Here is a 24,515-nt window from a genome sequence, read left to right as displayed (position 1 = left end):
GCTTTTTTCCTTCTACTTCTAGATCTACACAACACTCTGCCGGTATACCACAAGAAGCCTACATTGAACTACACTGCTACAGTCTCGACATCACTCTTCCTCCGCAGACGTCTAAGATCAATGGGAGATTCACTGCACGGGGTCTGCTCGACTCGACGGAAGACAGAACGCACAGTCTGCGTCTGTACATCTCTGCGACAGATGATGTACAGTACATGTAATTTTGATAATGATAATAAATCAATGATGTCCCCGGGAAAATGTTGTGGAGTGTGGTGTGCATGTGGTGGTCTGCGTCTGTGCTTAGCTGCGTCATGACGTCAATGCTCTAGTCGTATCGGTACTTTAAACCAATGGCTTATTAGTACCTCGAATGGTACAATTTGTTTCACAATAATAATTAGTGCGTTCACAATGTTCAGCAATAAACTAACTTTATGAAGCTTTGTCTTTACACTTACAGCTGCACATGTACATTGTCATAACCCCCATGCATGCTGCGGCCATGCGCACGTGGGTTAGACTGGGGAAAAAAACTCTATTTCGTCGATTTCCGCTTCCTAATCCTAAGTCCTAGTCCTAGATCCTGTGCACGTAGACTTACTACATGTAGACCAGTACAGTCAAACCTCTTTAGGACGAACACCAAGCCTGGTCCAAGGGCCTAGGGACCGATGGTATTTGTTCGTATTAAAGGGGAAGTGCATCGATTTTTCAAGTAGGGCTCAGATGAAAGACAATTGGATATCGGTTCCGATGGTATATCTCTGGCTTGCGTACGGCAAGGGAAACTTGCCATATCGCCGATTTCCTGATCCCGTTTCCATGGCGACTACAGGTGATGACGCACATTCTGCTTAGCTCCGTGAGAGAGAAGGTCGATCAGTGAAGAATTGTGTCATTTTCAGTTGTCTTCTTGTATCATGTCATGAAGTGAAAGAAGTACTGTGTTCAAGGCTGTTAGTGCCGTGAACTGTTTATCAGTAGTCCTCTCCGTTGTGTACTGGGACGTGACACCGACAGAGGAAAGCTGGAGTGCGGAGACGTTAGCTGGCAAGCGAAAATCGTGACGAACCAAGTGCTGAAATCTTGGTTGGGACAAATCAAACGTTCAGCATTTACCTCAACCAAGGACCATGCCGTTTGCTCTTTCCACTTCCTGAAGGTGGATGCGCTGCCTGCTGGAGACTCTCCTATCTCTCGTAACATCTTCTGAAGCCAGGTGAGACGACGAGCAGCGGAGATTAGCGAACGAAATAATGTCGTATGTTTTGAAATTTTTGCTGAACATATCTCAGGAGAGATGGCATGTATGAACTTAGTCCATGTGAACTCAATCAGCCCATGAACTAACCCATGAACAAATGCTTTCCTTGCAGACGTGCATGTGTCTATCCAATCTACACGTAGAGATCATTCCATGCCCTCAGTGAATGGCCTATTTATATATTATTTGTCCATACACATCATCTGCATGTTGTCTCTATGGGGAAGGGTATTGTTCATTTCAAATGAAGAAGTTCGGGCAATAGATGCTTTCCTCTGGTACAATTCTGTTGACCTGATGTTCTTTCTAGCTTCATGGGTAGCTTACATGAGGTACCATCACCATCATGTTTACATGAGGGTCAAACACTGCACCGTTCTTTGTTGTGACATGACGTAAGTTATTGTAAGTGCTCGCAGACTCCATACGTTCCAGCAACACCTAGCATGGTTTTCCATGAACGGTGTGGGTGAACAAATTCTGTCCAACATATTTATACAGACATGCCAGCACACAAAATGCACCATACACACACTTGCCCTGTTGAGTCACTGCCACGTGGGCCCGGAGGGGCAGTGGAGAGAGAATGGGAGAACGCCGCCCCATGGCGCCCGGGACACAAAAACAAGAGTTTGTTTACGTAGGGAGCAACACACACACATACATAAACATACACCACACACACACACACAAAATGAGAGTTCGGGTCATCTGCCACGAGACTGACGTACGGCCGGGGAGAGCTTCAGCAGCGGTGTCTATTCCTGCCCTGGACCGAACGGAAGCAGCGGTCGCAGGACACACAGTATTCACCACAACACGGCCCCACTGTCGTTGGGGGCTGAGCCACACACTTGTGACGAGCAAGAACGCCACAGCTAAGAAAGCAACGGCCACAGCGATCACACTGGCATGCTCCACGCTGCTCCTGCACACACTCTCTCTCTCTCTCTCTCTCTCTCTCTCTCTCTCTCTCTCTCTCTCTCTCTCTCACACACACACACACACACACACACACACACACACACACACACACGTGCGCACATACTGCAAGAAATAAAGAGAGCATGAGTGTCAGATTCTTGCATAGGAAGTGTTCATCAGCACACACTTATACATGCACATGCAGGCACTCAACGACCAACTATGCACCATGCCGTATGTTCGTCAAACATAAGATTGCAATACCAAAGAACAACAAACAAGATCACTTACTTCGTTCTCCTCCAAGTGTGTCCTCCCCAGCCAGGCCATCTCCTGCATTTCCCTAGGCGGAATGTAGCCTACGAAATGGTTTCTCTAGACTTGGAGAAGATGCTTGGTATTCGCCATCTCTCCTGAGAAATGTTCAGCAAAAATTTCAAAACATACGACATTATTTCGTTCGCTAATCTCCGCTACTCGTCGTCTCACCTGGCTTCAGAAGATGTTACGAGAGATAGGAGAGTCTCCAGCAGGCAGCGCATCCACCTTCAGGAAGTGGAAAGAGCAAACGGCATGGTCCTTGGTTGAGGTAAATGCTGAACGTTTGATTTGTCCCAACCAAGATTTCAGCATTTGGTTCGTCACGATTTTCGCTTGCCAGCTAACGTCTCCGCACTCCAGCTTTCCTCTGTCGGTGTCACGTCCCAGTACACAACGGAGAGGACTACTAATAAACAGTTCACGGCACTAACAGCCTTAAACACAGTACTTCTTTCACTTCGTGAATACAACAAGACAACTGAAAATGACACCATTCTTCACTGATCGACCTTCTCTCTCACGGAGCTAAGCAGAATGTGCGTCATCACCTGTAGTCGCCATGGAAACGGGATCAGGAAATCGGCGATATGGCAAGTTTCCCTTGCCGTACGCAAGCGAGAGATATACCATCGGAACCGACATCCAATTGTCTTTCATCTGAGCCCTACTTGAAAAATCGATGCACTTCCCCTTTAACGGGAGTTCTTCTTATCCGTATATGTATACCCAGTGCATACACAGTGATTTATCCAATAGAGCTACAAATTGCCTACAATGTATGGACACTAGTTCTTCTAAAGCGAACGTTTGTCTTATCAGTGTTCTTCTTTGTCTTATCAGTGTTCTTCTTTGTCTTATCAGTGTTCTTCTTTGTCTTATCAGTGTTCTTCTTTGTCTTATCAGTGTTCGAGGTTTCAATGTACTTCAAACTACTGTGCTGGCAACTGAAATCCGACCCCCTAGCGTCTCGTACGAATCGCTAACGCGGCTAGCGCATCGCTAGGGGGGGGATTTCAGTTGCCAGCACTGTAGACTAGCACTGTTGTAGTACAGTGTACTGCCAAGTGCCAAGACTCAAGAGTACACAACCGGGTTACCGGTATGTACATGACTGTACTCTTGGCAGTACATGTACATGTACTGATGACGTAGTGATGTCCTGACGTAACGTTGTCGGATCCAGAGTGTAAGAGAGTACATGTAGTGATGTCCTGACGTAACGTTGTCGGGTCCAGACTCCAGAGTACATGTGGTGATGTCCTGACGTAACGTTGTCGGATCCAGAGTACATTGTAGTGATGTCCTGACGTTGTCGACGGATCCAGAGTGTAAGAGAGTACATGTAGTGATGTCCTGACGTTGTCGGATCCAGAGTGTAAGAGAGTAGTGTACATGAACCTTCTGACCTTTGACGCCCCATCTCCAGTGGAGAGGATAGGCTACATCTACATGTACAATCATATTACTACTGTATAACAGCGGCATATTACTACAATTACTACAACGACGTTACGTCATTGTAGTAATATGCCGCTGTGCAGTGTGCACCGCCAAGATGACTGACGTCACGTCGCGCCTCTGACTGTGCGGAACTGTGGATGTGGGTCGTGGCTGGTCACATCATACATGTACATGGTTGCTTATTTTCCTTTTTAGTCATCCCTCTTCGTGAGGATATCGCCAAGACTTCTCGGTGCCGACTTCTCCCTACTTCCATGGACGCTGTGGCTTTTCCTTCAAAGTTGGTTGTTTATATTAGTTATTAGGGAGCTGGCTGCAACTGTTAATATGTTTCTGAAATCTGATGAAGACGTGAAGTCGTAAGGGATTTGCATGGTACCTTTTCCTGGCCACGGCAGTCAAGGCAAGCACAGCTGCCAGAGACATGCCACTGAAGACCATGACTGATCTGAGTGGGCTCAGAATGCGCGCTTTGGACAAGCAATCATGGAGGGAACTCTCAGCCTGAGCTGGTTTTGCTCGCGGCTGCAACGCACGGGGTAGTGAACCCAGGACAGAAGCGGACCAGGCATCATGACTTTGCACATCTATCGTTATGCTGCTTCATTACGCGACCTGTTTTATTATTATTATTATTATTTTCCTCTCAAAACCCACACGTGTAAATGATTGTGCTGGCCGAACCAAACACAATGCCGTCTAATGAACAACACCGAGCATTTAAAACCCGCTCAAATTGGGGACCGGCGGATTCTGCTCGAAAAGGTGGCAGATTCTGCTCGAGGAGCAGCGAAACTGGCAGAACCGGACAAACCTTATGGCGGGCAATTCCCCGAATTCTGCTCCATTTTTTGATCCACATACCAAACATGCATGAAACTTACCAGCAAAAGTACCGAATTCTGCCAATTTTTCTGCCGGCAGAATCCGCCGGACCCTAGCTCAAATTGCTCTGACTGCCGTAAACACAGCGAGCTGTACACAAACGTACATGTAGGTAATGTTACTGTAGCATTATGCAATGACGTCATGTAGGAGAATCCGCCGCTTTTCCGCGGCGAGCAGATACAGGAAGAGCACAAAGCTGGGCATAACCGACTAGCCCGGGGCCGGGAGAGGAAATCCCGAAATTTTTATTACAGTCCAGGAAAATCCTCAAGACAATGGAGCAGACCACAAGGATTACGTTGAAATTATCAATGCCCTTCCCCGGCTGCTAGGTCGCAAACTGATGCAGCTGCCGCTGCCGCGTACAGAATGAGATGAAATCAGTTTGCGGGACTGGAACGGAAGGAACACGAGGGTCAAATAGCATACTTTCAAATAACACAGGGATCCCTGGTTAAAGTTTGTAATCCGGCACCATAATCCGGCACCATAATCCGGCACCATTTGCGCTACGGAAGTTCGGCTACATTAGAGAGGGTGCTGGATTACTTGAGCAAATCCTCATTCACTGCTGCAGTATGGACCATCTGTCTACTGTACACTGTATCTTCATTACATTACGCCTTTGGGGCATCCCGCAAATAAATCGAAATACTTGTACCGGAGGATGTACCCAGTGTGCTGACAGTGCTCAACACCATGGCGGAGGCAGAGCGTAATACAGAACAGAACAACAAGGACAATCAAGGCTTGTTTGCTGCGACTTGAAGTTTCATGCTATCGCTATCATCAGGCAACTGTTGCCTGATGATTGCGAGAGCATGAAACTTCAAGTCGCAGCAAACAAGCCTTGATTGTCCTTGTTGTTCTGTTCTGTAGAATTACTTGTAGTTGTACACATGTTGAAATGGGCATCAAAGACATGTGCACGGCTGTGTACCCTAGTGTAATGAGCAGTCTTCCGCAGGTGACCTCTACAACTGATATAGACCAGGATATAATATTGCCTGAATGGCTCGCTAGATTTTGATCATGAAAACAATGTGTGGTTTTGTGTGTGTGCGCGCGCTTGTGTGTGATTTTATTAGCAAACACAGATGAGCTCCGACAGGGAGCGAAACAGCTGTCTAGAGGCGTGGAGCAATATTATCTCTCAACGGAAGTGTCCTTGCTGTTGTCTGTATGGTTCGGCTGAAGAGCGCGTGGTTGTGATGAGTTGGGAATGCAATGAATTGAAAATATGGCCGAAAGCTCTGTCGCAATATTTAGTTCTGAAACACAACCCTATTAAAAGATTTTAAAAAAGTAAAGTAGACAAGTGTAAGGAACAAGGCAACACGCATCGATCAAAAGGAAAGAGTGTGTGTTTGTGAGTGTGTGTGTGGTGTGTGTGGTGTGGTGGTGGTGGTGGTGGTGGTGTGTGTGTGTGTGTGTGTGTATGTGTGGTACATGGTGTGTGTGTGTATGTGTGGTGCATGGTGTGTGTGTGTGCGTGTGTGTGTCCCATATGGTGCAGTGGTATGTGCAGTCGATTTCCAATCGTGAGGTTGCGGGTTCAATTCCCGACGATTATGGTCGCACACGTCTTTCTTCTCTTTCTCGGACTCTTCCTGACTTTTCTTTCATTCTCCTGGGTGGTTACCAACAGCCAGTGTATGCCGGAGTATGTGGTGTGGTGTGTGTATGTGTGTAGAAAAAAGGGAAAAATGAAAAATAGGGAATCACTGGCCAGAAAAAGTCACTTCAAACAGCTGTGTGGTGGATACCAGGCTAAAAATAGTGGCGGTCAAATCATCAGCTTTGCAAGCTGTTGAATGGTGTAATCCCAGCACAAGTTGCTACTGTATGTCTAACATAGCTGTTCGCTATCATCGCTTCCGCGATGGGCATGTCTGAGGTCTGGGGAGTGTCTATACTGGTTACCCCAGCAAGTGTAGGGTGTGCATAGGTAACTGTCTTGGCTGTCCTATTCCGATGCACTCCGTGTGGTGTATGTAGACCAGGTGTGCATTGGGGGTGGATTCACATGGCTTTGCCAGTTGTGTGGATTAGACAGTTATCTGGCGCTTGTCTTGATCTGTTTCAATCAGAATCAGAATCAGAATCAGAATCCGCTATCGTTGCTGTAAAGAGAACATCTGTGGGTGCACATCGAGTGCATTTTCATATTTGCGTGCCTCTCTTGCGACGGGCGTATACATGGTACATTGTGTGTGTGCATTGCCATGGGCTGCAGGTTTCTGGATGAGGTCCGCACCAGGGTTTAGGAGATCACCATGCCATTCTGGACAGGTCCCGTGACATGCTGCCGAAATGGACCAATGGTCATGTGCAAGTACCATGGCAGAAAGAGGAGAGGCTGAGCTAAATCCAACGTTAGAAACTTTGAGTGCAATGTCTCTGAGTTTGAAAATACCAGGCACATGATTTACGCAACTAGAAGACCAACGACTAAGGGATCATGGAAGTGTCAGTTATCCATACTGCGAACATAGGTAGAGTCTACACTGCACATGTACATGTACATAGTTAATACGTATGTAGGTTTTCTTTTTGAACTCGTCAGCGCAGCACAGAGGAAATGAGGCCGAACCTGATAGCAATGGAAATAAAAATTTCCCATCAGGCCCGAACGTACCTTGCCAGAGTGCTCAAACTGACAAGTCAGTGAGCTCTGCATAACGCAAACAGCAAAGGCACTACCCCACGCAAGAGTGCTCAACTGCTACAAGAGCAGGAGCGAAATACTCAATCTGCGGACAGCATGCTGTTTCGTTCTTTTTGAACTCATCAGCGCAGCACAGAGGAAATGAGGCCGAACCTGATAGCAATGGAAATAAAAATTTCCCATCAGGCCCGAACGTACCTTGCCATAATATGTAGTCATTGTACATGTATATGTGCGTGTATGAGATGACCCAGGTCTGGTCCAGGAACTAAGTAGGGCAATACCATTGCACTGCTCCCTGGTCTGGTCGTTGATCTACGGAGCAGTGCATTCCACTTACAGTGGTGACCCAAGCGTTAAAACGCCATCTCCTCATCATGATGAGTAACATGCAATCTGTGATTTTTATCGCCATAAGAATAAACTTGCATTTGCTGTTTATGGTCAGACCATATACGTGTACTGTATGTACAGGGAATTGAATCCACTCACAATTCTAATTATTTTCAGAGAGTTGCAACCTGGAGAAATTGGACAAAAAGTGACTCTTACCACCAGACTCGAACCAGGGATCCTTGCGTATTGCCAGCCATGCCCTACCACTAACTGACAAAGCTACCATTAGGCATATGCGGATAATGCCGGCAGAACAATTGGCAGAATTCGGTACTTTTTCTGTTAAGGTTCAAGCATGTTTCGTATGTGGATAAAGAAATGGAGCAGAATTCGAGGAATTGCCCGCCATAAGGTTTGTATGGTTCTGCCAATTTTCACTGCTTTTCGAACAGAATCTGCCACCTTTTCGAGCATCATCCGCCAATGCCTAACCAGGACTCGAACCAGCGACCCTTGCGTATTGCCAGCCATGCCCTACCACTAACAGGGGCTAGCCAGGATAGTGATCAAGGGGGGTGCCACGACTTTCCCACACAAAAGTACATGCACTTATGTTGGTCCTTTCATGCACATTATTCGATCCGTGAAATGGGGGGGGGGGGAAGCAAAATTCGCCCCTAATTCGACGCTGAAGATCAATCAGTGAATCATAGTGGCAAATCTCCAACCAGGGAGTAGTAATAGTTATGGTATTTTACTACACCCTGGCCTGCTTCCAACTAATGATGGACTAAGTCCTGGTTGCTGCTTTCTCCAGAATTATCACACTCTCCATCGAACTTTTAAAGTGGGATTTCTCGAGCCATTTTCCCCTTCGTCATGTTTGATAGTGCAGTAACACATCCTTGACCAAACCTACACTATTTCCCACAAAAACTCAAAGTGCACTTCAAAGTTACTTTCATTCTTCTACTGCTGTATCCACACTTGCAATGCATGAAAGAAACTTTGCCTTTCCACAACGATACCAATTAACATCGAGAACTACATTATACAAAACATAGCGAGAACAAACTGCTATGTCTGACGTGTGCTTTCCGGCCTTAGACCGCGTTGCTACTTCCTTGCTTCTACCAATGGCGTGTTTGTATGATTCTTTGCTTCTAACAAAACATGTGGAGTGCCATACAAATCATGCGCTGAGCCTGCTGAGGCCTGATGTGACACTGCACAACGGCAGGTACGAAGCGGAGTTCCCTTGACTAGAAATTTCATTGCAAAATGGCCGATCATGAGACAAAAATTAATAGTCCACTGCATGTGGATTGGTTTCAGATACATTGTACTTGCAGGTCTGAACCAGGGAGTAATACCTACTACTCCCTGCAGATTTGCGCATGTGATCAGCGGGTCTGCTATGGTCTCTCTCGAACCAGCTGTGAACCAAGATCGACATTTTTGAGGGGGGTGCTTTGGCACCCAAAGCACCCCCCTGCCTACGCCCCTGATTAGTCTAACTGACAAAGCTGCCTTGCTCTACCACTAAGCTATGGTGTTAGGTACTGATTACGTCACTTCTCATTTTCCTTTCTGTGAGAGTGTATGGCATTCCTATTCTATGACAGTGTTCGCTTCATTGACTTTTGCTGTATTTGAGTAGGGTTCCAGTTTCACGGTATCCCATTCTTCCTTTCACGGTATCCCATTCTTCCTTTCACGGTATCACATTCTTCCTTTCACGGTATCCCATTCTTCCTTTCATGCAATTGTTTTCACTACTTGAATTGTGTTCTAGCTCTCCATAAATTTCAAAATTAGTTGTGTTCGGTTTTCCCGTAAAAGAGGTTACTATCGAATAAGCTACGATGTAGTCGCCTCACAAGTATACGCTTAACTGCATGTAAGCTTGGTTTCTAACGCTCAGCGAACACACTCTCCTAGCCCATTATAAGCCATCCTTAGCCTCTCAGAACAGGCAGAGCATTATAATCATCTCAGACAAGGTAGATTCACACTGAATGTGTCCAGTTCAATAGTTGCTATTACAGATTACTGTTGCTTTGTTTTACTAGGTTTGCCCTTTCCCAGCGAATCATCGCCCAAGTCGCAACCACTATTTCGACTTGCATTCTTTTGTGCATTCCAATTTTGTATTGGACTTAAATGCATATTCAGTATGTTTTTCTCAGACAAGGCATAGCACTGTTGCACTGTTAGCCTTTCTGACAAGGTGAATGTATCACACTGGCACAAATGGGCTACACATCAATTGTCAAGGCAAACCCACAATAGGCTTTTTCTCTCTTTTTCTCTTTCTTTTTCTTTTTCTACGCTCTTGAATTGAAGATTAGCAATATCGCGATTTGTGAACACAAGGAATAATACTAGCTAGTAATAAAAGTGCAGGTCATAATTGCGGAAGTGAATTTGGATCTACATTGCAGAAAGCATGTACTGGAAAAAGTAAGATTTGTCAAGCTGAAGACCGTTGCAAAACGTGGATAATAATGACTGGGTGCACACTGGTCACGTGGTGTGTTAACAGCCACACACTGGTCACGTGGTGTGTTAACAGCCAGTCTTGGTCAGAGGCAGAACAGTCTGGCTTAGACCTGATGGGAAATGGTTGGTGTCCACCCAGCCAAATCCACGTGCTAGCGGAAACCTAGTGTCCAGGGCCACAAATCCGGACGTCTTGTCCTTGAAGTTGGCGAAGACGCTGACACTGCGAACTTGAATACCGTCCGTGTTTCCAGCCTTGATGGCGATCTCCTTGATCATCTTTGGTGTTACACATGTGCCGCAGATATTCGTGACGTTAACGCTCAATTCCTCTGTGTACGTACGGCTGTGGAGTCGGAGAATGATGCCATCGAGAGGGATGTCCTGCCGCACGGTATCAAATGCAACACTGGCAGGGTGTTTGCTCTTGAACTCCGGCAGAGTGATGTTTGGAATAAGACTCTCCACTAGATGATCGTTCTTCTCCAGTAGTTCACTCAGATCACTGAACAGTGGGATGGGGTTGCAGGCAAATAGCAGATCTAGATGATGTGACATTGGTCCCTCGTTATCACTGCCGGCAAAGCGAGCAGGGGTCACTTGCAAGTTGACCGTGAACGAGTTGATACACTCGTGGCATTTCCACCACGCGTTAGCTGAGTGAAGTCTATGATGGCACACAAAGAAACAAGATGGAGAACAGACTTATTGAAGAGTATCCGTGCTGAACAATGATTAAAATGCATTGAATAATGTGTTACGAGAACAAAATAAAGTGCTAAAATTGTCTCACCCCCTTTGCACTTTAACTTCTACTTTCTCACTCTTCTTCATTCTATTTTAGCACTTTATTTTGTTCTCGTATTAATAACGAGGAGAAATCTGTCGTTAAAATAGAAATCGTTATGCAGAAATCGATACATAAACTGTGAGAATCGTTACCTTCACGTAAACCAGTCAATTTTGGGAAATCATTATAATACGCCTCGCTAGAATAATGGCTTTTACAGTACTAGTACAGGTGGAGTGGATGACAGGTCTAGAAGACTAGATGCTAGGTAAACCAGCAAGCAAGCCAGGCTGCTGCACAACATTTCGGCTCTGCAATAACATTTCTAAAACTCACAGCGATTTGAAAAAATCGTGTGATCCTGAAACTCCTTCCCTCCAGCAGATGGACTGAACGTTTTTTGCTGAAATAGTACTGTTGAAGTACTTTTGACAAACGCGCAGGGAAATAACCTCATTGGCATCATCAACAGTGGGCTCCCGGTGTGTTCACTGAACACAAACTTCAGGTTTGAAATTGTAGTACTAACTCTGGCAGAACCATACCCGTGACAATGTCACCGAACAAAAAGCAAACACTATTCAATTGAATGTACTCACCCGCAAAGGAGAAGGAGAAGGAGAGCGACAGCTTGAGGCGAAGACATCCTTGCGAGCACCGTGGAACTTCGTGGAGACTTGACTTGACTGCAGTGGGCCTGGCTAGGGAGAAATGCCGCTTGAAGTTTCGTAGAGTTGAAGAAGTTTCCCGTCCAATGACTGAATTCACTGCCTCTTCGGTTTTTATGTTGCCACTTTGTCCGTGCTGCGAGCGGTTTGTTATCGCCGGAGATCGCGCCTTATCGTCATCGCTCTCGATCTCCGGTTACTTCCCATACCTCACGCGCACGGGTACGGAGTGCCTGTGGATGCAAGTCTGTACGTCAACGTAGTATGGCGTGCGTCGGAGGTGTGAGCGAGCATCGTTTGGTCCGACGTTGAGGTCTCAGATCTCACTGCCTAGCCTAGGTTGCTTAGCTTGTCGTTGTCCGATTTGTGAAAAGATTTGTGAAGCTACAATGTACGTGGTTTATGGCCGGTAACCGTGTGATGGGCGCATTTTCTAGCCACAACGCAGATCGGCGCGCTTCCTCCCCATCTGGCCGTGGATCATGGCTGTGAGGGCTGGCGCAGTTTAGAGGCGTGAGGCGGCAAAGCTCGCGACAACTACACCTACTGCATTCAGCGCTGGCGGGAGCGGCAGGTAACGTAAAAAGAAGAGAAGTCAGCTTCGTTCAAACAGCTACTGCATTTTCGAAACGGTCTTCTCGACCTAGGTTGTTTGCAGAAAGGTTCTCCGATCTCTTCTCGCTACTTTTCAGCTGCTATCCAAGAAGAAGTCCTGCCCCGTGAAGATGTCTTCCATGAGCGTTGTTGCCGTACTTCTTCTCCTTTGCGGGTAAGTGTAACCGCCCGTCGCCCTGCTGTGCAGTGACCATGGCTTTGTTGTGACGAATTGTGTCTCCTGGTTGAGGACATTCTTAGCAGCTAGGGTCAGTGTGACTCGAGGTGTGTTGTCCCTTATGAGTTGGTGTCTTGTGTTGTCTGGCTGGGGCTATTTGGCACTGGGTGGTGCAGGTATTGAGAAGGTTCATGTCTATACACTTCCCTAACATATTATGCTTTCAGTGCTGCCAACCTGCTCGGTCTGATTTGCGTACGGGGCCGGCAGAATTTCCGTATTTTTCAGAGCTTTTGCGTACTACCATTTTTTTTAATCCCATGATTTATAATGTATATTTTTGCGAAAATAATGAATATTTAAAGGGGAAGTAAAAGCTAAAATCAAATTCTCACCAGTTTAGCTGTAGTCGTCGGGGTGCTGAGTCGAATGGAACACCCTGTGTTGGCGTATACTCTGCAGTTTTATGTGCTCCGCATACATGTACAAGTACTTAGTCATGGGTAAAACTGGTTCACAGTCAGCAGATCCATACTTCTCAGTTTTCCGTACAATTTCCGTACTGCGGACAAAGGAGTGAATTTCCGTACAAATACGGAAGGTTGGCAGCATTGTGCTTTAGTACTAATCTTACACTTTAGTACTAATCTTACACTTTAGTACTAATCTTACACTTTAGTACTAATCTTACACTTTAGTACTAATCTTACACTTTAGTACTAATCTTACACTTTAGTACTAAGGGCCTATCCACACTATGTAATAAAAACGGCGTGTCGTTTCAGAGTACGTGACGTACACGCGATGCTCTGTCCACACTGCACTCTGTCACCAGTGTAACTACGTCGTGTACCTGTTCACATTTTCTCTAGATGCCGCGATTGCACAATTGCAATGTTTGTAGCGCGTAGACCAAGGTAGACCAGGAAAGGACTCCCTGGCTTGGGCTAGACCTACCCAGCTAGCTACAAAACAAGTGGCGGCCCAGCGATGGCAGCACTGACGCCGAGCTCAAGGAATATCACCCTGAACTCTGTTCCAGGTGCGGAAATTTGGCCACCGTGTGACTCTCGCGGCAGCGCAGCGCCAAGGTCGAGGCCGGCAGTAGCATCGCTTGATGAACCAATGTTGGTGGCCGCCGTGTATTTCCTGGCTTTGGCCTTCATGTTGTCAATTTTGGTCACAAGAGGGTTCTGCTTCCTCTCCAAACAATTCTTTCAAATCAGTACTCGATCAAGAGAATTCTCCGAGTCTCGCTACTACACCCCTCTTCATCAGACCCCGGGATTTCTCTGCATGTCCAGCCATGACTGTATCAATGTCGCCTCCGAGTGGTCGCTGAAACGGACGTGTGGCAACTCCAAAGCGAAAACAAGCGGCAGCTGGAAACAGCAAGAAAAAACTGCGATCCGCAAACTCCATCGACTCCCACACAACAAACACTGCGAAAACGGCATGAGATGAGAAACGTGCTTTGTACAGGGGTCCGCGACTCACGTTCCGCGTGAATCCCACGTTCCCCGTTTTCGGCCATTTTTCGTCACTCACCTTGGCAACAAGCATGTTTACGGCGTGTTTACGTGGTTTTCTACCTAGTCTGGACAGGCCCTAATCTTACACTTTAGTACTAATCTTACACTTTAGTACTAATCTTACACGTTGTCTCCTTTTTCTCGTTCCTGTGTGTACCTGCAAAGACTTCACTCAGCTAACGCGTGGTGGAAATGCCACGAGTGCATTGACTCGTTCACGGTCAACTTACAAGTGAGCCCTGCTCGCTTTGCCGGCAGTGACAACGAGGGGCCAATGTCACATCATCTAGATCTGCTGTTTGCTTGCAATCCCATCCCACTGTTCAGTGATCTGAGTGAACTACTGGAGAAGCACGATCATCTAGTGGAGAGTCTTATTCTTCCCAACATCAGTCTTCCAGAGTTCAAGAGCAAACACCCTGCCAGCGTTGCATTTGATACCGTGCGGCAGGACATCCCTCTCGATGGCATTATTCTCCGACTCCACAGCCGTACGTACATGGAGAAAGTGAGCGTTAACGTTACAGATATCTGCGGCACGTGTGTAACACCAAAGATGATCAAAGAGATCACCATCAAGGCTGGAAACACGGACGGAATTAAAGTTCGCAGTGTCAGCGTCTTCGCCAACTTCAAGGACAAGACGTCCGGATTTGTGGCCCTGGACACTAGGTTTCCGCGAGCACGTGGATCTGGCTGGGTGGATCTAAACAAATTCCCGTCGTCTTTCAGTACGCCTGTTCTGCCTCTGACCAAGACTGGCTGTTAACCTTTCTCATGCGTTGCACACTGCATTTTCGCAGGGGATCTTTTGCTATTCTATTTTTCCTTTTTCTCACTTCACCCTTTTTTTTCACCGCCCTGCACTTGTTGATTACTGACACACAGATTTTTACGGCTAGCCTTCCTGCAGTGTAGCAGTCTCGCCACGTGAATCATTCTCTCTCTCGGTCTCTCTCTCTCTCTCCTTTGTGTTCTGCATGATTTCCACAAGTAAGTTCCTAAGAAGATTATGAATTAGTGGTCCGACTGTACTGGTATACTGTGCTGCTGCTGCTGCTGCTGCTGCTGCTGGTGATGTTGTGCTGTGTTGTGATGTACAGTGCTGGAAACTGAAATCCGACCCCTGAGCTCACATCGCTCACAGCTCGCATCGCAAAGACTCGGCTCGGGATAGCAACACTAGGAAATACTAGTAGAGACCACTAGAATCGGTGCTGCACTCAAGCACGAAATTCAGGGGTCGGATTTCACTTGCCATCGATATAGATCAGGAGCTTGCCCAAGCTCTTCCAATCGGTAAAAATAATACTTGTAAGTCTAACAGTGTTCATGCCAATACTCAACTTATTCTTTTGCTCACTGAGCAATACAATCTTCTCATTTTCTTTCTTCTCCTCCTTCTCTTCTGTTTCCCTTTCATATTAATCCTCCTTACCCGATCTCCATTTGGTGTATCCATAGAGCAGTGACGCCGAGACCTCTGGTCGGCTGAGCTTCATGGGCCCCACCACCACACCCCATTATTCACCCCAGTGTCTGGAGATACATGTGTGTGGATTCTGTAGAGAAAAAAAGAAAGAAAGAAGACAACACTATAGTTAGTCATACTGACCGAAGTACTAGTAAGTCAAGAGGAATAAAAATTAGCATCACCACAGGTCATAGTCACTGACCTTTACTGCATCGGTTCTAGGGACTGGCGGATTCTGCTCGAAAAGGTGGCAGATTCTGCTCGAAAAGCAGCGAAATTGGCAGAACCATACAAACCTTATGGCGGGCAATTCCTCGAATTCTGCTCTATTTTTTTCCACATACCAAACATGCATGAAACTTACCAGAAAAAGTACCGAATTCTGCCAATTTTTCTGCCGGCAGAATCCGCCGGACCCTAATCGATTCCGACGCCTCTGTGAGATAAACAGTCATTTCATCAGAGTGGCTGCTCTATCCGAGGGGTAGCACTGACAAGCTGCACTAAGTCTTTGCATAACTGTACAATGAATGTCCTGTTCTTCAGTAGTCTCTACAAGACACTCACAGTCTCACCTGCCTTCAAGACAGGCTTATGACGCTATGTTATCCGGTACCGTGCAGCCTACACACGTGCAACCTACTCGTAATATAAGAAAGGGATAGAGAATAGCAGGACAAACACCACTGGTAAGAGTAGGGGTGGGAGCAGCTCCCATCCAGGCAAGGGGAGCGTACTAGTAGTAGTATAACATAACAAAGCCATGGTACACAACAAGCTTGCCAGGACCGTCCAGGACTCGAGTGGCCGGCGAAGCAGTCCAATACGGGGGGGGGGGGGGGTCGCCCCAGAGGCAACTGTGACAGTGCGTAGGTGAGCGTCAAAGGTGAGTTCGGAGTCAAGCGTGACTCCCAGAAGCTTCACTAGCCTTCAGTTGCTGCTCCCGTGAGGGTTGTCCTCACCACCAAACGTGGTAGCAGGCATGGGCGAAGGCTGCTGATGGCTGGAGATGTGGAGAAGCTGCCATTTACATAATTTGTTGAGGGCAATAAGCCAATAACACTGCTCGCAACACAGTGTCGCACCCCCCCCCCCCCCATCCGCATGTACAGAACAACTGACACGGCTCGGGCTACATCGTGTCCTTGACATGGTGCTAAACCAGGAAAATCTCCCCGGCACTCCAGAATCTGTCCACCTCGCTGACACAGTGACAGACTGTTTTGTCTGTCACTGTCTCATGACTCATGAGCTCAGCGCCTGAGTCAACGACGGTGGTCATGACATGAGTCATATCGTGACCTGTCGTTTTGACCATTATGACTGTGCCATGATCATCATCAAAGACATCATCCAAGACATCATGTGACATGTACCTCCATACAGTATACACCATAGTCCATACTACATTGTGCATGACGCAGTTCTTCCCACAGAAATCCGACATCCTGACTATACTACTAGTACTAGCGCCAGCCAGGGACACTAGTGTGAGGTCGGATTTCTCTCGTCAAACCTGTACCTACAATGTACACTGCACTTTAGCTTTGCTGGTTCTGGTGTAGAGTCCTCGACACCTCGGTGAATACCCTAGCTAATGACGACGTAATTCATAGTCATTGAGCACATTGTGTTCTCAACGATAGTGACATTGCCACAATGACAATATGACAATGCCAATGGGTCGAAAAGTACAACTGGTTTACCAAGCAATGGCAATGCACAATGCCATGTACCTAGTCTCTGTGATCTGTGCTGGGGTGATGGTTCCACGTTGCACGTCTTGAACATGAATCATTGGTCATGCCTGCTCTGCAGCTGTTGTTGCTGTTAGCGTTCTTGGCGATGTGACTCAAGTAATAAGTATTAGTTCTTTTCATAGAACTTAGAAGTGTGAAATGACTCCGAGAGACTTGCCAGTACACAGTCAGTCGCTAGTCGTCCTAGTGAATCAAGAAAGTAGACCCTGGATCGCGAGGAGGACACCGACGCTTCTGCATGTCTATGCCTGTGGCTGGACCAGTTGATCAGGGAGTCGTGAAAAGCCCTGACAGTCAGTAATTAGCGAGCAGTCATTGCCAGTATTTCTTGTTTGCCAGTTGCGCATTGCAAGTCGGAGGTGCCGGGAGGTGCCAACGCTTACGTGATCGCTCAATTCTTAGACTTGGGGAGGACCTCCGCAGACATGTAGGTACTGGACAGATTCAGTCATCGGATCTGCCCTAGTGGCCCAGTGTAGTTTTCGACTAACTGAGTCTGTTGTAAGCGGTTGTGTGCGAACGTCTGTGTCCTAGCGAGTAGATAATACATTGTAGTAGTATTGTGGTAGGCACTTGCAAGATGGTTAGCTGGCAGGAGTTTAAGAAGTTCGCTCCGTTTCTGTACGTGGTGATCATTGGATCGCTATTGGCAACCAACGTCATCATGTTCTTCTGGGGGTTCGACTACACCTACCTTGACAGGCATACCGCACCGCGCAAATGGTGTAACTCATACTGCGGCGACGGTGTGCAGCCCATCCTGAAGGATACGCAAACGTGTCCCCCAGTGTACCTGCTAGATGAACCAGCTGATACGGTGGACGTGCAGCTGGACACGACGAACGCCGGTATCGTGGACAACGCCTCCGTCTATCCGAGCAAGTTCTTTGCAGTGCAGCTGGCCATATGCTCGTTTAGCGTGATCGTGTCCCTGGTCAAGCACGATCTGGCCCTCTATAGACACGCCAGCAGGCTTTACCTGTTATACCACATCTCGCTCAGTACAGCAGATCTAAAGGTCAAACTGGACGGGCGTACGCGCATGCTCAACTTGATTTTGTTTTCTGCATCGTTGTTGGCGTTATCCCTCTGGATATTTGGAGGACTATTTCTATATTTGGGCTTGCATCATGGCATCATTGCGCAAGGCCGTAGGTATCCACACGTAGATTCGCAGTGTCAGTGCTACTGTGGGTATTACCTGAGCTGGTTCGTCGCTGCCAAGCTCGTTATTTACATACTGCTCAATAGTGCGATTCTGGGAAATCTCGCACTCACGATTCAGAGAATCAAGGACACGCCGTCGTTCATTATGTACAAGCACCGCGTGTCGATCATATCTCTTTTCCATCACAAGGAGTTTAACGGCGACTGCTTGGACCCGCTCGTGTTCAAAACTCCCGTCGAGAACATGATCCAGGCCGCTAATTACAAGTGTACTTGTGACCATCGATACTCTGAAGGCACTACAGCGCAGAGTAGAAGAGCAGGCCCAGCATGAGCAGGCTCGCTAATGAGCACTGGGTAATTGGTATTCTTTTTTGCATTTTCATTATTTTTACTCGAGCAGTCCCAACAGAGCCCATCAGTGCCCTCATGCGGCGATCCAGATGGGGCCTGTTTGGTCATAATATCCTCAGACTCCCTCAAGACACGCCTGCCGCCCTCGCTATGCGGAGTTACTTCACCTGTGGGGACAAGGTATGGCGAGGGCGGCCACGGACAACCATCGTGTCCACACTATCCGCGGACCTAGAATCAGCAGGACTGAGGAGTCTAAGGAACTTGGCAGACCTGGAGCACCTGCGGGCCATCGCCGCGGACAGGCCTGCGTGGCGCGAGCTGTGCCAGGATGTACGCAGTACTAACGGATGGGACAAAGGCATTGTACAGACCCCGTGCATTTAGCACTTACCATCGACCATGAGTTACAAACCTATCGTAGTTGTCTGTTATTCTTGTTTTATTTTTTGATCTTTCGAATAGATCCCGTGCATTGAGCACCTATCATCGAACATGAGTCATGTGCCTATCGCCTGCTGTCTTACTTTTATTTTTTACTTTTATTTTTTACTTTTATTTTTTGTTTTCCTCTCTGCCAACTCTGGCTGTCTTCTGGCACATGCGAATACGTGGACTTACTGTTGACGTAAACGCGGACGTGCGTATAATAATAATAATAATAATAACCGCGTGCTAGGTTGTACGTGAAGTTTGTGGGTTACAGCAAGAGTAGATAAACGGGTTATGTACTCTTGGTTACAGTGAGGGCTGCGTCCCACCCGCCTGTGTGGATTCACAGGAAGTGTGAGTTACGAAGTCTGAAGGAAATGTTGAACGGCCTCTGCTGGGATGACGGCTACACCATAGCTCAGTGGTTAGAGCATCGCTGGCTACAAGCGAGGGTCCCTGGTTCGTGTCCTGGTGGTGACAGTCAATTTTTTCTTCAGACTTTTCCCGTTTGTCTCTTTCCTTCAAACCAGTTAATATTTTATGACTTGGGGCTCCCTGCGTGCTAGTTTGTACGTGAAGTTTGTGGGTTACAGTGAGGGCTGCGTCCCACCCGCCTGTGTGGATTCACAGGAAGTGTGAGTTACGAAGTCTGAAGAAAATGTTGAACGGCCTCTGCTGGGATGACGACTACACCATAGCTCAGTGGTTAGAGCATCGCTGGCTACAAGCGAGGGTCCCTGGTTCGTGTCCTGGTGGTGACAGTCAATTTTTTCTTCAGACTTTTCCCGTTTGTCTCTTTCCCTCAAACCAGTTAATATGTTATGACTTGGGGCTCCCTGCGTGCTAGTTTGTACGTGAAGTTTGTGGGTTACAGTGAGGGCTGCGTCCCACCCGCCTGTGTGGATTCACAGGAAGTGTGAGTTACGAAGTCTGAAGGAAATGTTGAACGGCCTCTGCTGGGATGACGGCTACACCATAGCTCAGTGGTTAGAGCATCGCTGGCTACAAGCGAGGGTCCCTGGTTCGTGTCCTGGTGGTGACAGTCAATTTTTTCTTCAGACTTTTCCCGTTTGTCTCTTTCCCTCAAACCAGTTAATAATAATAATAATAATAATAATAATCAACGCAATAAATAGAGTAAGCTGCGCACTCAGTACAAACACCATAAGCAAAACTTGTTTTCATGTAAATAAAGAAGCTTGTTCCTAAACGTTTTCGTCGCCATCTCATCAGAGGATTACTGGCAAATCAACAAAAGCTCTTAACTCAATATATATACGCACAATGCAAGTAATAGCTTCTTTATTTACATGAAAACAAGTTTTGCTTATGGTGTTTGTACTGAGTGCGCAGCTTACTCTATTTATTGCGTTGATTACATTTTTATCTCCACGGAAGCTTAATAATAATAATAATAATAATGTGTGAGTTACGAAGTCTGAAGAAAACATTGAACGGTCTCTGCTTGGATGACGACTACACCATAGCTCAGTGGTTAGAGCATCGCTGGCTACAAGCGAGGGTCCCTGGTTCGAGTCCTGGTGGAGACAGTCAATTTTTTCTTCAGACTTTTCCCGTTTGTCTCTTTCCCTCAAAACCAGTTAATATTTTATGACTTGGGGCTCCCCGCGTGCTAGTTTGTACGTGAAGTGTGTGGGTTACAGTGAGGGCTGCGTCCCACCCGCCTGTGTGGATTCACAGGAAGTGTGAGTTACGAAGTCTGAAGAAAACATTTTTTTTTTTTTTTTTTTTTTTTTTACGAGAAACCACGAACCTCGAGAACAGAATACTGCATGGTAGAGGTGGTTGCAGACGCAACTGTGGTGGTGAAAACTGGAGCATCTCCGCCGACCTGAGGTCTCGGCTTCAGCGACACTTCAGAGCACCAAAAACTGGGGAGGAGTAGGCACAGGGGGAGGGGAGGGGGGGGGTACATTTATATAGAGGAAGGAAAAACGGAAAGATGATACATGTGAAAGAGGAAGAAAAAAAATAAAAATAAAAAAAATAAAAAATAAAATAAATAAAAAATAAAAAAGGGGGGAGCCAGGGTGCAAGCAGAGAGGGTGTTCAGGGAGTGTTCAGAGGGCATCTGTGGCTGAACGCCAGTCTCGGCTGCGGAGCGACTTGTAGGCGCCTTCCTTGAATGCCTGCATTCCCTTCTGCGTGGGAAGGTTGCGTAGCAGGGCAGATGGGAGACGATTCCAGTCTTGGATCGTGGCATGGGGGAATGATCGGAGAGCACTATTACGGGCTCCGGCGGGCAGTGTCGGTGCTAGTTGGTGCTGGTGCTGGTTCTTTTGCTGGTGGCGAGTGGAGCGCCGGTGCTGGTTTGCAACTGCCCTCGGTGGTGTCATGGTGGTCAGGATTGGGGGACCGTCGATCCAATGCAGCTTGTACAGGAATGTGAGTGCTGCGACTTGACGCCGAACAGTGAGGCTTGGGAGGTATGACCCTGGGCCGATGAGCTTTAGGGCTCGGTGCTGTACCCGGTCCAGCTGGTTCAGGGTAGACTGGGACGCACCCAACCATGAAAGCGGGCAGTATTCAAGTACTGGGCGGACGAAGCCGCGATACACTGCATACTTGGCCTTGCTGTCGAGAATGGGCAGGGCCTTCCTCATGAAGCCAAGACGTTGGTGACCACGGACTGCAACCTGTCGGATGTGGGAGCGAAAGGAGAGGCTCCGATCAAAGAGCACTCCGAGCAACTTCAGCTCCTCCACTTCCTCTATGGCCACCCCATTGAAAGTGGCTGGAGGAATCGGCCAGGGTTGACGGTGATGTGAAATTGTCAAGACTTGCGACTTTGTCGGCTCGAATGCGATCTTCCAGCTCTGGCCCCATTCAGCTAAGGCATCCACAGCATTCTGGAGCTGCGCTAGGCCAACTGGGAGAGCGGTCAGGGATGGGATGCACTGATAAAGCGTGGTGTCATCTGCATATATGGCGAGCTGGGTTGTGGCTGGGAGGTGGTCCTCCATGTCATTGACATATAGGAGGAACAGAGTGGGGCCCAGTATGCTCCCTTGCGGCACACCTGAGCTGATTCGGAATTTAGGTGAGGTTTGTCCACTCACAACGGCCTGGATTCGTCTATCCGCCAGGTAGCTGTGGAGCCACTTGAGGAGGTTCCCGGACACTCCGTAAGCCTTTGCCTTGTGAAGGACACCTGCGTGGGAGACTTTATCGAAGGCCCCCGCAATGTCGACGGCAACAATACGTACAGCACCGCCAGCAGCTGCTATCTTGCTCCATTGGTGGTGTAGTCCTGTTAGGAGATCAGCAGGTCCTAACCCTCGACGAAAACCGAACTGGTGGTTTGAGAGTATATTATTTCGTTCGAGAAAGTTGGTGAGAGCACGGTTAACAACTGCTTCCATTGTCTTGGAGATGAGCGACAGGAGGGAAATGGGCCGATAGTTCGATGGGGCTGACTTTGACCGTTTCTTATGGACTGGGACGACACTTGCCACTTTCCAAGACTGTGGTTGTGTCCCCGACGTCATGCACTGGCGGAAGAGCAAGCATAGTGGCACTGCAAGGTGCTCAGCGTTGGCTTTGAGGACTCTGCCCGGAACTGCATCAGGGCCTGACGCTTTCGAAGGATCAAGGGCCCTCAGCAATTTACGGACCTCAGCAGGGCGGAAGCGAATACTTAGGAGACGGCTTTGGGAGCGAGGCTGGACAAAGGGGAATTCAGATTCCTCATTGAAGTCCTGTGGGCCGAGGCTGCACTTATCGGCGAAGTACTGACCAAGGCACTTGGCCTTCTCCTGACTGGTTGTGTACTCAGTTCCATCAGCAGATCGGAGTGTTGGTATATCAGCGCTGCGGCCCTTGCCACCCGCACGCTTGATAGTGGACCACCATTCCTTGTCCCGAAGGCTACCAGTGGTGAGTTTCTGCCGGAGCATGGTAATATGCCGTTCTCTGTTTCGCTGGATGGTACTGCGTGCAGAGGCTGCAGCTGTGCGGTAGTTTGCTTTCTTATCAGCACTGTCGGGATTTGAGCGCATCTGGTGCCACATCTGTCGCTTGGTGTTGACTGCAGCTGTACACTCCGGTGTCCACCAAGGTTCGTCGGAGGGGCGCGATGAGATAACTCTGTTGGGTATGAATTGTGCCATTCCTTCGAGGATCCTCTTGGTGATGTTGTCGCAGCTGAGATCCGGTTCAGGTCCGAGCATGCTCTCCCAGTCTGTTGTTCGGTAGAAGTGGGCAAGCCGCTCCCAGTCTGCGCGGTGGTATCGCCAGACTCTACGCGATGTCTTGGGCTCACGGGTGAGCTTCACAGGAAAGTCAACTTGGAGGACAGCATGATCAGAGAGTCCAATAGGCGGGTGTGCCTTAACAGTTGCTGGTGAAGGGAAATCAGACATCACCAGGTCCAGGGTGTTATCACCTCGGGTGGGTACGTCGACATGTTGACTCAGGCCATGGTAGCAGCAGATATCCTCTGCATACTCTCCAGCTCGGGTGGTCTTGTTGCTGCAGAGCCAGGCAGCGTTATGCACGTTGAAGTCGCCGGTCACAATGACATTTGATCCGTAGGTACGGGATGCCTCCAGCGTGTTGTCCAAGTATTCCAATAGCTGGAGATCTGTCTCCGAACAGGACCCGGGCCGATAGGCTGCACAGATAACAACTTTCTGTCCACTCTGCGTCGTGACACTCAGCCAGATGATCTCGTGATCATGGCACTGGATGTGATCAAGATGTTCATATCCTAGGCCAGCCTTCACCCAGACTGCTACTCCACCACCGTGTGCAGAGCGATCCTTGCGGATGGGGGTGTGATAGCCAGGCATGGCTGCTTCAGATTCGCTGCACTTATCTGGCGTAAATTTTGTCTCTGTGACTACTGCTATTTTGAACGGTCTCTGCTTGGATGACGACTACACCATAGCTCAGTGGTTAGAGCATCGCTGGCTACAAGCGAGGGTCCCTGGTTCGAGTCCTGGTGGTGACAGTCAATTTTTTCTTCAGACTTTTCCCGTTTGTCTCTTTCCCTCAAAACCAGTTAATATTTTATGACTTGGGGCTCCCCGCGTGCTAGTTTGTACGTGAAGTGTGTGGGTTACAGTGAGGGCTGCGTCCCACCCGCCTGTGTGGATTCACAGGAAGTGTGAGTTACGAAGTCTGAAGAAAACATTGAACGGTCTCTGCTTGGATGACGACTACACCATAGCTCAGTGG

At 47.9% G+C, this 24,515-nt stretch overlaps 2 protein-coding genes across 3 annotated transcripts; one reads left to right on the top strand and one right to left on the bottom strand.

Annotated features, from left to right (window-relative positions):
- Window positions 1-10,134: 10,134 nt before the first annotated feature.
- On the bottom strand, window positions 10,135-11,925 carry LOC135821406 (uncharacterized). Its single transcript, XM_065334476.1, has 2 exons — window positions 11,757-11,925; window positions 10,135-11,034 (listed from the first exon to the last, which is right to left on the bottom strand). Exons 1-2 carry the CDS (start codon window positions 11,801-11,803, stop codon window positions 10,434-10,436), a joined length of 648 nt encoding a protein of 215 aa, XP_065190548.1. The 5' UTR covers window positions 11,804-11,925; the 3' UTR covers window positions 10,135-10,433.
- Window positions 11,926-12,214: 289 nt separating this feature from the next.
- On the top strand, window positions 12,215-15,142 carry LOC135821407 (uncharacterized). Of its 2 annotated transcripts, XM_065334478.1 has the most exons (3): window positions 12,215-12,399; window positions 12,518-12,594; window positions 14,295-15,142. In XM_065334478.1, exons 2-3 carry the CDS (start codon window positions 12,551-12,553, stop codon window positions 14,896-14,898), a joined length of 648 nt encoding a protein of 215 aa, XP_065190550.1. In that variant the 5' UTR covers window positions 12,215-12,399; window positions 12,518-12,550; the 3' UTR covers window positions 14,899-15,142. The 2 variants fall into 2 exon arrangements, with proteins under 2 accessions (XP_065190550.1, XP_065190549.1); XM_065334477.1 differs by lacking the exon at window positions 12,215-12,399 and having other exon boundaries at window positions 12,414-12,594.
- Window positions 15,143-24,515: the final 9,373 nt, after the last annotated feature.

The sequence above is a fragment of the Sycon ciliatum genome, chromosome 7 (assembly GCF_964019385.1).
Source record: "Sycon ciliatum chromosome 7, ocSycCili1.1, whole genome shotgun sequence".
NCBI classification, from domain to species: Eukaryota; Metazoa; Porifera; class Calcarea; order Leucosolenida; family Sycettidae; genus Sycon; species Sycon ciliatum.
This window is presented reverse-complemented; position numbering and strand designations above follow the sequence as displayed.